The following is a 13,281-nucleotide window of genomic DNA, read 5'->3' on the forward strand; positions in this document are numbered from 1 at the left end:
CTGACTATCTCCACCCACAGCTTGAAAACCACCTTTCCAAAGATGCACCGTATTTTTCTTGCAAGTCAGAGCAGACTGTGCTAAAGAGACGGGCGCTAAAACAGAGCGTTTCAGACAAAAGGTGAATACAGGTATATGAAAAGAAAAATGTTTTTCATATTAAAATATTCTGGTATGAACCTAAATCTCGAGTATGAACCTGAAAATGACCATAATATGTGCCCACTGTGGGTCAGCGGCTGTCTGTGATTGGCCAACTGCAGAAAGTCATTAACTCATGGTAGACCAGCTTTTGTGTGCTCTAACTGAAAAAAGCATTGCTGCCTTTAGTGATCCCTCAGCTATGTACTCAACAGCCTCAACATAAATGATGTCAGTACACAAATATGGCAAAACCTAAGAATCAATATACTCTCTTAACACACCTGGTTCTAGTAAGGTAGCCGTATTGTTGCCTCACAATCTTCTGCAGTATATGAAAGCATCCATAAGTACAGAGATACTGGGTCAGTTTCACTGAAAAATAGCTGCTGACATGGGGATAAAGACAATGATCTTATCCCATCTTTTTAGGGTGCTTTGTGCAAGTATCAGGCTCCCTTGTGTTTTGAAAAGATATGGCTAGGAGCAGACAGGCATTTCAGGACTGTCTGAGAAAAACAGCATTCAGTAAAATCACATATACCGCAGAAATCGCACTTTTCAGGCCTATCCCTCCTGATAATTTTAATGTGTTTTCTTTTCGGTACAGCAAATCTCTTTTGTTTCTTAATGTGAAGTAGGACAGCACTCTCCTGTGTGTCTGACTACCATCGTTAAATTATTTGTATTGTAGCCAAATAGTATACATGGGAGACATTGTAGTCAAAAGTATGGATTTGTTTTTTTGTTCTGTAACTAGGAATCAATTTTACAATACTTGTTTTCCTATTTAAACATTGTCTTTTTTTCTTGCAATGAAGTTTCTTTCAAAGGTGCACTGTCTGCTCTCTTACTACGAATTCCTATCACATCCATTCATGTGCTCAGCTTTGATTGATTGTAGTAAAATGATTAGATCTCACCTCACCCGTTTGCCTGCAAGCTGAGTATCCTTTACAGCGAACAGGGAGGCTCGATTCTGTATCACAAATACATCGACTCTACCATTTTTTTTTTCCTCTCAGCTGCCCCACATTCACTGAAGCCCTCCATCTGCCAGGGATTGTTCAGAATGAAAACGGGGCCCGAGAGCAGCTACAATGGTGTTGAATTACATTTTTTTTTAAATATCATGAAAGCAACCATAGACCTTCATTACCTGAAAAATCTAGGGCGAGGTTCATTCCTCTGAGGTTTAAGTAAAGCATAGTCCTTGTCATAACTTAACACCTCTTCTTCCAGATATTTTAATGTACTCCTCTTCTGAGATGAACTTGCTTCAGAGTGGGAATAGGAAAATCAGTTTGAGCTAAGTTAACATTAAAAGACAGGGAAGTCAGCGGACATGAATAAGTCAGAAGGCACTACGGGACTCTTTTTGTCTGTGACGTTGGAATCAAAGAGAAACCGGGCTGGATAAAGGAATTAAATGGCACAATAATACACGGGGCTGATGGGGAATAATGTTAGAGAAGTTGGAAAAAAAGTCATCCATGAAATTCCTTGTTGTATCCTTTAAAACCTCTTGATTGATGGTGGCAATTTTAAAGCTTGGCAGTTTCCCAGTTCAGTATTAGAAACAAGTACTCCAGGGTTCTCCTGAAGGAAAGAGGCACCCTTTAATCCAGTTAATTGACAGCCATTGTTAATGTACGTTTATGGGCGGTAGATATTCAGTATGCAAGATAACATCAACCATATGTTTCTCCTGAGTGCTATGCTTATGACCGTTGCTGTAACTGTATTTCTACCGTCCCCTCACTATGGCAACAACCTTAAAAGCATCCGACCTGTGTAACTAATCCTTCTGTTTGTTGCAACAATAGATTGTTGTTTGCAAGACAGTTAACCCCATGAATAGCAAATAAATCATTTCTGAATATATTTTACAGCACAAACAACAATTATTGGGAATTAGTATTTATTATATAGAAATAGCGTTTATGGGGAACATAAGGAATGTAAGACTTGGTAAACATGCTACCTTTGTAGATGGAGTTACTCAAAGTGGCGTGGAGTGTGTTTTTTTTAGGTCTATTTAGAAGCTTTGCTGTGAAGGTGGTGTATTTTATTCTGTTTAGCCAATTCTTTCTCAGGCCGTTCTATCAAACCAATACGCTTTAACTGTTGTCTGTGTATACATACTTACATACAAACATACAGAGTTATCAGTATGAGAGAGAGCACACAGCTGCAATTGATTACAGGTTTAAACTTCTTATATCATACTCCAAGTCCATTTACTTTATTCTACCAGTATGACTGATGTGTTAAAAGGAAAGACTCAACGTTTGCTGGTTGCATTAGTTCCAGCCGGGGTTTTTATCTCAAACTGAGCCAAAAGCGGAGCTCTGAGAAAACTGAGAACCGTTTTGAGAGTTTAAATGTCCGAATGAATGTCTACTCTCCAAGAAAATAGTCGTTGGTTGGACTCTGTTACGCTATTATACTCATATTTATAAATGTATGACTTCAAATCCATAGATGAATCTTTTATGCCACTCAAGATGACACATTTTCTGTGTTATGAACTCATTGTTATATCAGTCACCCAAATAATTGCACGGTTGTAAATTGAAAAGACAATGCCATGATTATGGAAATGAGACATCGTTTATCTGAACTACGTTAAGATTGTAATTCTGCATCACTGGGGTGAAATGCGTGAGACACCTTTTTACGAGATTAGCAAACCTGTCACATAATTACACGAGGAGCTCCCACGGTGACAAAACCTAGTGGAACAGATCTCGGTGGAACAAGACGGGATTGTCTATTAATGAGAAATGATCTCATTATAACAAGAAACCTAGCTCGGTGAAAACCATCAAAATAATAGCACCTTTTCTTAAAAGCACTGTTTATGATTTGGAGTATGAATGTTGACATGCAGGACTTACTCATCTGTTTTTGTTCTGCTGAACTAGAGATAATCTGAGTCGACACGACAAAATGTTTGTCATGATGTGTATCCTTATCATGTTAAATGTCTTGGGAGTCTCGTCCTGAGGAGAAAGGGTCAGTCATAGCATGCCTTCAGGCATATGTCCCCAGCTCTACCTGAGCTTTTTTTCCATTTCTAACTAAGGTGGTTGCACTATCCCCATTCTCCCCAAACACACACTTGTGTATATTTGATCTTATTTAGCCAGAGAGCCGCGCTGTATGAATCGTACAGATGAAGTGAGCTGTACTCTGAGTATGCTCAGGGGGACGCAGGAAGTCCTGGCAGAGAGGGCAGAGATGAAGGTCAACTCACCCCGACTGCGGGCCAGCTGTCACAATTGGACAGACAGTGGAATCACCTGAAACCTGAATTGATTTCTTTGAGCGAGAGAGAACGACATTTTAGATATCTGTTGACCTCCCTTGATGGAATGTGTCATAGACAGAGCAAGAGAAAGACTTCAGACAGACAGAAAAATGTCATTTCAAGTCAGGGAGAAAAAAAAACCGGTGCATTTTCAAAAGTGCTACTGTCCAGCTCCCATTAAAGGACACTTCAGACTGAATCTGAACTTCTGAACTCAAGTGCTACTGTACCACTAATGAGTAAAACAAATGGTATTTGTAATGCAATTATTCCTCCTGTGTGAAAACACTCAGACCTTCTGTATGTTTTGTTGCCACATCTCACACAGAAGGTGTTGAATCCACATAAGCACAAATGAATGTTTTTTTGTATTATTTCCCTTATAACGGTACAATAGAAGTGTGTCTCTTGGCGCCCTCCATCAAACAGCCGCTGCGGCTGACTTGATGATTTATTAACTCAAGTTGATGAAGCTCTACTGAAGAAAGCTACTTGATGGAGTCTCATACCAATGGAAACAATTTCAAGCCAACTTCACAGATAATTAGGCACTTTAGCCGACGGACTTGATTTTGAAATAAGCTGAGCTCCCAGCAAACTCACTTATACCTCACCACAATGGAAACGCTTCAAGGCTAATATATTGCAATATTATTTTTTGATGAAAATGTAAAAATCCAGCCGAAAATGCAACTTGCTGTATACCACCTGGATAGTCTAATACGTACATCACATATTAATAACTCAGCGGACAAATTGCATCAAAACTATTTCAAAAGGTATTTCACTCAGCAAAGAACACTGAGCTGAAATGCCCTTTATGACAATAAAGTGCATATTTTAAATCCTTTAAAAACCGGATTCTTTTTTAATGTATCGTTAGTAGTCGCGGACATTTCGATACACTATCGTTTAAAAAATGATCGCAATAGTAAACTATATCGATATTTTTGCACGGCACTATTTTATGTGTGCAGGTGATTTGCTTATATTCCTTCACCACAATGATAATATGTTCCCAGCAAGGTTGTGACAGTGACGTCAGATTTAATATCAAGCAGAGCAGAGTAATGCACTGATGATTTGATGTAAAGAGAATATAAATGAATATCCTGAATGCTGCTTAAGGTGGGAAGCTCTTACAGTAAACGGTATTGGCCACTATTTTACAGATGATTAGATGTATGATAAAGATGTTGGAAGGTACACAGTAGTCACCACATGCTTGTAAATCAATGTCATGTACCCATTTGATTCCAGGGTCTTTCTGTTTAAGGACTTGTTGTTCACCTATGGGTACAAATAGAGAGTTCATGCAATATTGGGATTTTAAGATTTGACAGTGTTCTTCAACATGTTAGCACCTAAATGTCAGACAGTGATAAGAAAGTGTCTGCACAAGTGTACTGTATGTGCAGATAGGAACAGGTAGAGAAGAATATAGTTGTTTGTTTTTAAAGACTCTTCCAAAAAGCTGCACGTGTTGTTGTTTAGACTTGGCAACGCCAGGGAAAGTTTGTATTTGTCCATTGTCAGAGCAAGTTTTATTATGTGACACACTATATATAAGTACTATACGGCTGTTCAGTGCAATAGGCCTGCGTGTGTGTGATTTGTATTTTGTAATAGGGATTTGTTTAGGATTTTTAGCTTCTATCTTTTACTACTATAGATGTTTGAAATAATATTACATATAGGCCCCGCTGGTTTCCCATCGAGGTATATTGTAGTTTTGTCACAGTCCATAACATCATTAAGTTGTAAGGAATATTAGGGAGGTAATGTATCATATGGCGATACTACGCTGAACTTTCATTTTCTGCAACCCCATAGAAGTGCTTTTATACTGCCTTAAGGTTTGTTATGAAATGTCTACACTCTAAAGAAGTATGTCTGAGTGACTGCATAAACACATGTTTGTGAACCTGTAATTGCAGGTTATAGATGAGTTACTGCACTATGTACAGTTTATGGACTACGTGCTGTAAGGGGGGGAAAGACAATCTCTCTTCTGATTATTCCATTACTTCTGTAATTTCATTAACTAAGCTTTTCCTAATAAAAAAAAGAAAAGGAGAAGCAGAAGACTGTCAGAGGTAATTAAAAGATAAGGTGAACAGTAGAGTCTGCTTTCCCCAGCTACATTAAGACATTTAGCTTCTGCAGCGAGAGCGCAGTATCCTTCAACACGCACACACAGAGACACCCACGCATAGCACACACTGAATGGATGAGGGAGGTGCTCTCCCACCTGCCAATAGACCCCTCACAGACATTCACCGGAGGGAGATGTGTTGCAGCCCTGTGGCGTCGTACTGGTGAAATATGAAATGTGACGGGGTGCACAATGGTTGTCAACACGAATGACTCGTAAACAAGCAAAACATTACAGCCTACACCGCGGTGTTCATTTTCCCAAAGATTGGAGAGGAGGTCCGACAACATCTCCAATACCACTTCTCACTTTTTTTTTGCGTTGTCTTATCGTGGGCAGGGGAAATAATATGCTCGCTCCAGTAAGCCATTTCAAACGTGTGGATCATTCAACTCGCTGTGTAACTGTTTTGCACTTGGTTTGTTTCAGCCTCAAGCAGATTGTGAGCAGCATACCATATCATTTTAACAAAAACATAAATACAAAATGTTTGATTTATTATTTATAGGAACACCGTTATGAAGAGGCTCTGAGTAAGTTTCATCGATATTTTACAACCTAAACCGCCATAAGGGGAATTCTATTGAATGACTTTAAGCATTTAACACATGTTTGTTCAGACATGGTTTTGTTGACATGTTTAAAAGAAAAAAATCGATGCTACTCCGTGCTACAAATAATTACAGAAAAAAAAATAAACACTTGGTCTGCAGAGGCTGTTTTGCGGCTTTATAGCTAGTAAAACAAGTATCTCTATGGTTGTATAATGAGTGCAGATGGGGAGTTTTAACGAGAAACTGACACCCTGAGTATTGCGGCAGCTACTCCACCCTCCAGCTGCAAGGATGAGAAGCATTAAAAAAAAAAAGAGCAGATTAGAGGAGAATGGTGGATCAACTTCATCAGTTAATTAAACTCTATTGCAGCTTGATGAGCAATTAATCAAGGCAGCGTGCGGCGTGTCAGGCAGGGCTGAGTTCTTCGGGTGCGGTATATTCGCGCCGTACAGTATGTTCCCAGGGGGGCAGCCCTGTGGGGAACAGTCGTTACCGAGTTAGCAGCCCTAAAATCGTACAGGGTGCACTGGATCGGGTTTATGTAAGCAGCTATCAATCACACTCTGACATAAGCCGCATCCAATTAGAGCTCCAGGATTAGGCTCCTCTCTGTGAGAAACTACTTGTCTAAATAGATTGAGTTGCAGGAAATGCTAAAATATATAGGATTATTATTTCCAAAAAAGTAATATTGACGTTTAAACCAAATGCCAGCCCTATTTCAGAGGGCAGAGGCAATAACAGTCAAAGTTAATCACATTAATCTGGTAATGTCAAACATTTTCTCATCCTGAAGATCTAGCTCTTATCTTTCATCTGATATCTGACTCCCTAAATATGATGGTTGGCTTTATGTCCTTTGTCTGTTACCCTCTTTCATCTACCTCTTCATCTCTTTCAAGATTGTGAAGAAGGCTTTTGTTTTATGCTATGGAAATTCGAGTTGGCAGTTTGTGACTAAATGCAGTAAATTTATTAACGAGACCATGGGGAACATTAAAAGTCAATTGAAGGAGGCTATTAAAAGCAGGATTTTAATTGGGTTGGTCCCTTCACTAAACCTTTTTTTCTGTCTCTTCTTCTCTTTTTTTCCAAGAGCAATGGTACTAAAAAGTTCTAAATTAATGTGTTCAGTGTTTGGTAGTCCTTGAAAGAAAGTTGCCCTTTGGAATCGCGGATTCTATTCGCAGGTTAAATCTTACTGTATAGTCAAGTACTTCAAAATATAATATTTTTTGTGTGAAAATCAGCCTTGGTGTGAGGTCAGATGATGGCAGGGGCTCATGGTATCTGCTGCCTCTTGCTGCAGTTAGTCTTGCTGAGGATCTGCTGGATCTTGCTGAAGGGCTTCAAGAGAAGAGGGTAAATCTCTTAACCTGATTGCAGCCAACACAAGGTTTTACTACAAAACCATTGGCTGCAGATCATCCGCTCGCCCATTCAATTGTGAAAACCTGACATGAGCACTGTAGCCATCTGCTTTTCATTTTTTGTTGATTGGTGTTTATGCCCCCAAGGAGTCAGTAAATTGTGTTAGTGCTGTAGCTTTAATGCATCAGATTATATAATCTGTTGAAATTACATTGCAAAGCATACAATTGTCCTAGTTTTGGTAACGTGGTGTGACACATTACAAATGGTTTTAATTGCACTTTAGCTTGTGGCTCTTGAGACGTGCTCGACTCATTCTGCACTTTAAGAGAACTGGGCTCTTTCTGTGTGTGCGCGTGTGCGTGTGCATGTGTGTGTGTGTGTGTGTGTGTGGGGCTTAAAAAAGAGTCTGTCTGTGCATATGGGAGAGTCGGAGAGAGAGATGTAGATGTAGTGTAGTATTGGCTGTGCTGACTGGATAATGACATGCAGAGTGCTGCGCTGCTCCAGTAGGTTGAGCCTCCAACCAGATGCTCCTTTCACTGCAGCTCATAAGCAGAGAGAGAGGCTGCACCAACATCTTAACTGCATTAAGCAGTAAGATTCAGGGTCGGCGATCATATACTGTTAAAGGAGCTTATTAGAGTAGATACCCATAGCATGCGGACCTGAGGAGACTGAGGCTAAGCTGGGTTCAAACTTCCTGTGAGACATTCTCTTAATGTTCCCATGCTTATGTTTTTATGCTCTCTGCGTAATGAACTCAAAATTCACTGCACTTTAATGATTCCGTCTCACACAAACTGCTCAGATTCAATGATATCGTTTCTGCAAGCTTTGAAGCTATATTGGGGCTTTTAAATTGATGATGAGGGTGTGTCTACAGTATTTTGAAAGGGAGGCACAGAAGATTGTGCTTGTGTGTGTGTGTGTGTGTGTGTGTGTGTGTGTGTGTGTGTGTGTGTGTCCGTGTGATGGATAACTGACTGAAAAAAAAAAAAAAAAAAAAAGATTGCACTTTTAAAGAACCAGATGGCAGCATCAGACAGAAGGCCAGAACAGGTACATCGAGCACTGGAGCTCAAGGGGATACTCTTAGCCACTAACTATTTAATTTATTGAGCTGATGTCATAAAATTAACAAAGGACAAAATGCACAGTACGCCGTGCTGTTAAAATGTTTTTTTTTCGGGGGGGGGGGGGGGGGGCATGGTATTAAGAGCAATACCATGTTTAAGACCACATATGTTAAGTATTTCTTCCAATCCAAGCCAATAATCCATACAGTAATCTGCCCGGTTGTAATCCAAACATGTTTTATATTTACTTGGAATAGGATCTAACACAGCAAAAAAGAAAGTGATAAGAAACATTCCTCAGGGAGAACATATGTTACTGTATATGTTACTCTAGGGGGTGACAGATGTGAACGCCATAGGACTACAGCAACACCACATCGAGAAAAGAGCTACTCTAATGACATCATGTAAGATTGCCTCCCTTCCATGTTGCTTGGTTCATCATGTTTTAGTGGAGTCTATTTTAAGAGTTTAAAAAATGTACACACTTTAAAGGCTTCTCTGATTAAAATGGCCTTTTGTTTTGTTATTTGAGAAAAACAAAATGCCTATTACAGTATGTCTAGAATCTGGCAAGTGTCGGTGCCAACCCTGGTCCTTCTCTGGACCCTTCCCTTGTGACGGGACAAGCATTATATATTTACAATGGGCTCCAGGCCAAAAAGCAATAACCATATGGTTCCTTTCAGTAAGATGGACCGCCCACTTTAAAAAGCACAGTCCAGCTAATGCACAATAAATGCTGTGTACAAACTGACTTTATTAAAAAAGTTTGTATAATTGAATCATGGTTATTCCATTAAGTAATCAATGTAGTTATATTGCAATAAGTTACCATTGCTCTTTATCCTCTTCCCAGAATTACTGAAAATTGAAATGAATATTTCATCATTACCAGAAGCAAAACAAGGTGTATCAAAAATAGATGTTTTCCGTTTAGAAATAACAACTCAAAATGTTATAGATGAGTGTGGACGTATTTGCGTCCTGTTATGACACATTTTACTTTATGGTCCTTCTGCTTTGTTAAGATGCAGAATAAAGTGAAGGTTGCACCTGCTAAAGGATCCTGACTAATGACGTCATAAATAAATAACATTGAATCACTTTTGAGCCTCCTCCACTGTCCCAAAAAACTTAGCTGACCCTCCCCTTGAGCTAAAAAAATACATAATAATTTACGAATAGTCCCTTAGCAACACTTTGCTTTCTAAAGCAGTCATGTTTATTGTCACTAAAAGTTTTTCTTTTCTGTGTTCTTCTCTTTTCAGGAAAAAGGAAACATTGCCGTTGTATTTAATGTCGGAACAGATGACATTAACATTGAGGAGACGTCAAAGTTTGTAAATGACGGAAAGTACCATATAGTGAAGTTTACGAGGAGTGGGGGTAATGCCACTCTGCAGGTGGATGACCTGCCAGTCATTGAGCGCTACCCTACAGGTGAGTCACCCACTCCGCCTTTAATTACATCTGCCACTGCTAAAAAGCGATAACATGACCAAGTGATTATCAAGTCAACTAGTAATGCTTTGTCTGTTAGGATGTTTTAATGTTGACTTGGCATGTGCTTTAATTGATTTGTATTTGTTTCTGTTTCCAGCAGTTGTTACGAATAATACAAGTGTTGTTGAGTTTTTTTCTCATCTCTGATGTTTATCGCTTTACATTAATCAATGCTGTTAAACAACCCAGGTCTGTGTAAATGGATTGCACTTAAACTCTACCATAGTCTAAAATATAAACTGTATAAAAGGGCAACCACCCACCCTTGTCCACATGTCTGCATTATATTCCCCATATAAATAAACAATCCACCTACAGTTTATGCTCGCAGAATGGCAAATCAATAGACTATTTCCAGACAAATTACCACTTTTACTGTGGCAAGTAATCGTGTGCCAGTTCAATATTTATTTCTCTGCCAATACAGAAGATTGATTGAATTAAGGCAACGGGGTGGACAAACCTTTAATAACATACTAAAACTAAATGAATGCCTTAATTAAACTGTTGCTTACTCAGAATTAGATGGCAGATGATCAGTTACATTCAACCTTGAGAAATGCACTTACATGTTTATCATTTTCATAGCATACACCACAAGTGCGCATAGACAAAAATGAAGTTGCATTGGTTTTCTCTGTCATTACTAATGCCTTATAATACATATTAATTCGTGTAGCACTTTACATAAACACAGTTTACATGACAATACAAGATGAATTCCCTTATTACTGGCCCATGTAATGAGTATTCAGTAATTTGATTGAAAGTATAACATACTTTATAAGTTCCAGCTGTTATGACTGAAATATTTATACTGGCTTTTTCTTTTATAGTGTAGTGGAAACTGGTAACGTATATAGATGGAACTGTGTCTCTGGAAAATGGAGATTCATATTGGGGAACATGCAAGCTATGTCATTATATTTGTTTATGGAAATATGAAGTAATCTACTGTTGGAAATGGAAAACAACTCGGCAACACTGGTATGTTTCTGTAGAATGTCAAGATGATAGTATGATGGCTTTCAAAATGAATTTAAATGCCGCTGCTTGTGTTGTTGAAATTGTACACTTTTTAACTGCTGAAAAGGCTTTGACAAAACCTACAGAGTATTGAAGGAGTGTGACTATTATATGACTAGATTGTAATGCTTACTCTACAAGAGTAAAAACTGCATCCCCCAAATCCAAATTTGTTAGATTGTGAGCATGCATAAAATGACTGGGCAGCAGAACGAACGGAAGACAAATTCAACCTGTCTCTAGCCTTTTGCATAATGTTTGGTGACCTTTTTAGCTAAGACCAATGCGTTCATCCAAATGAAAGATGGTTTTATGACTGGGACTCAATCTTTGCTGCTTGCCTCAGGTGGAAAAGGAAGCTAATGGCTTTTGACATGTTGTGGACATGGCAGAATGCACGGCAGGGTTAAATGCCTCGATGCTAAGATCTCAATCTTCAAACAACAAACACCCTCAGTCCCCAAGACGCCTATGATACATACAGAAGTGCTGCTCATAAAGTAGATGAAGTTGTCGAAAACAACTTTTTTTTTTTTATTACACATAGTTGATGGGATACATAAGTGTCTCTTATTAAAGGGTTTAATTATTCAGAGAGAAATATGATGGCGTTGGCTTCAGCTCAATAGAAAATTAACCACTTGATAAAACACTATCGTTCAAGATCACTTACATCCAGTAGCTTTTAAAGTTAATAATTTATTGGACTATTTAATGCCTGGCAATTGAAAACATTACGCAGTATATCTTATCTTGGTGGTGAACATATTGTAAGGGAACAGAAATCTCTGTATTTTGAATTATTGGTCAATGTATTGTGAAATTTAGAAAACTAGACAATTAATTCCACTTATGATAAGTGCTGAGTTATAAATACTGCAGGGGAGAAATGACCAATCTCATCCCCTCCAATCATACATCAGTGACAATGCCAAGTCCAGCTACCTTATTAGGCTCGTAGCAGACTAATTACATCCAATCACAATTACTGCGCAGTTCCTCCCCTCACCCCCAGCACACAAAGCCATTATTCTCTCAGCTTGCCTGTAGTTTGATTAGTATCCATGTATGCCTCTAACGCACTCATAATAGCAGCTCCCAGTCACTCTTAGGCCACTCACAGAACAACAGTGATTATAATAAGAGTAGACAGCAGAGATAAAATTGATGGCTGGAGAGTGAGAATGACAGAGAGCAGGAGATTACATGAGAGGGAGCGATCATTCTCAAAGCAAGGAAATAATTGCTTCACCAGGGCCTATATTGCTGCCCTCATAATCTCATTAAAAAGTGTCGTCCTGCTGCATACTTATGGGCCATTAAAAGTCTTTAGCACAATTACTAGGATCTAAAACGCACACGCAGACATATAACTAGCCTTCTATTTGTTGTAGTTTGGTTCTCTTTCCTTTATTCTTGCCCCGCTTTCATTTTGTAGTGCACACAAAAGGCGGGGCAGCAACAAAAAAACAGCCCCTTCTCCCGAGTCTTGGCCATGGAAGTAATACCATCACAATGGCGCTGCCAGGCCCGCAGGGTACGGCGCAGTATCCTATCGGAGCACGCAATGAACACTCTCTGCACACAAAGATAATGGAGAAGTCCCTGGCCTTATTCTTTTACTGTTATCAGAGCATGGTGCACTTACAGTGCTCTCTGTCTCTCCCTCCACTCCCCTCAGCTCCCTCTTTTTTTCTGTCCTTTTTACCCCTATCTGTCCAGCCCCCTCTGTTGATCTCACCCTCTGTCCTGTTTTTCCACCTTGCAGTGTGGAGTCTGATTTGTGGGATATGAGGGGAGGAGGGTAAGCTTTATCCATCAGAGCTCCATCCTATCTGCTCGGGTTTCTTCCGTATTTTATCCATCAGCCTATTCAGCCTATTGTGCAAGCAGTCGTCACTTAGCATGCTTAAAAATGGTGCAATGGCTGCCACAGCCAGAGTAAGGAGAAGAAAAAAAGGGAACAGTATAATACAAATTAAAGTGAGATTTGTGTAGGTTCCTCCTTCTTTAATCCTCCCGGCTCCATGAACAGAGGAAGCATTTGCATATTTGTTCATTTAATGTGGCGAGTGTCCAAGAGCTTGTAATGAGATAAAGCTCCCACCTTATCTGACCACTTTATTAACAAAA

The 13,281-nt window shown here is 39.3% G+C and overlaps 1 protein-coding gene across 7 annotated transcripts in view; it reads left to right on the forward strand.

The window, feature by feature from the left end:
• LOC116378737 (neurexin-1a) overlaps nucleotides 1–13,281 on the forward strand; it is a 236,807-nt gene that overhangs the window by 183,640 nt on the left and 39,886 nt on the right. For all 7 annotated transcript variants that reach the window (XM_031840694.1, XM_031840655.1, XM_031840674.1 and 4 more), the window contains one exon: nucleotides 9,888–10,059. In XM_031840694.1, coding sequence (XP_031696554.1) covers nucleotides 9,888–10,059 — 172 coding nt within the window. The remainder of the gene's footprint in view (nucleotides 1–9,887; nucleotides 10,060–13,281) is intronic.

This window comes from Anarrhichthys ocellatus, unplaced genomic scaffold, assembly GCF_004355925.1.
Source record: "Anarrhichthys ocellatus isolate YVR2014 unplaced genomic scaffold, GSC_Weel_1.0 scaffold3, whole genome shotgun sequence".
NCBI classification, from domain to species: domain Eukaryota; kingdom Metazoa; phylum Chordata; class Actinopteri; order Perciformes; family Anarhichadidae; genus Anarrhichthys; species Anarrhichthys ocellatus.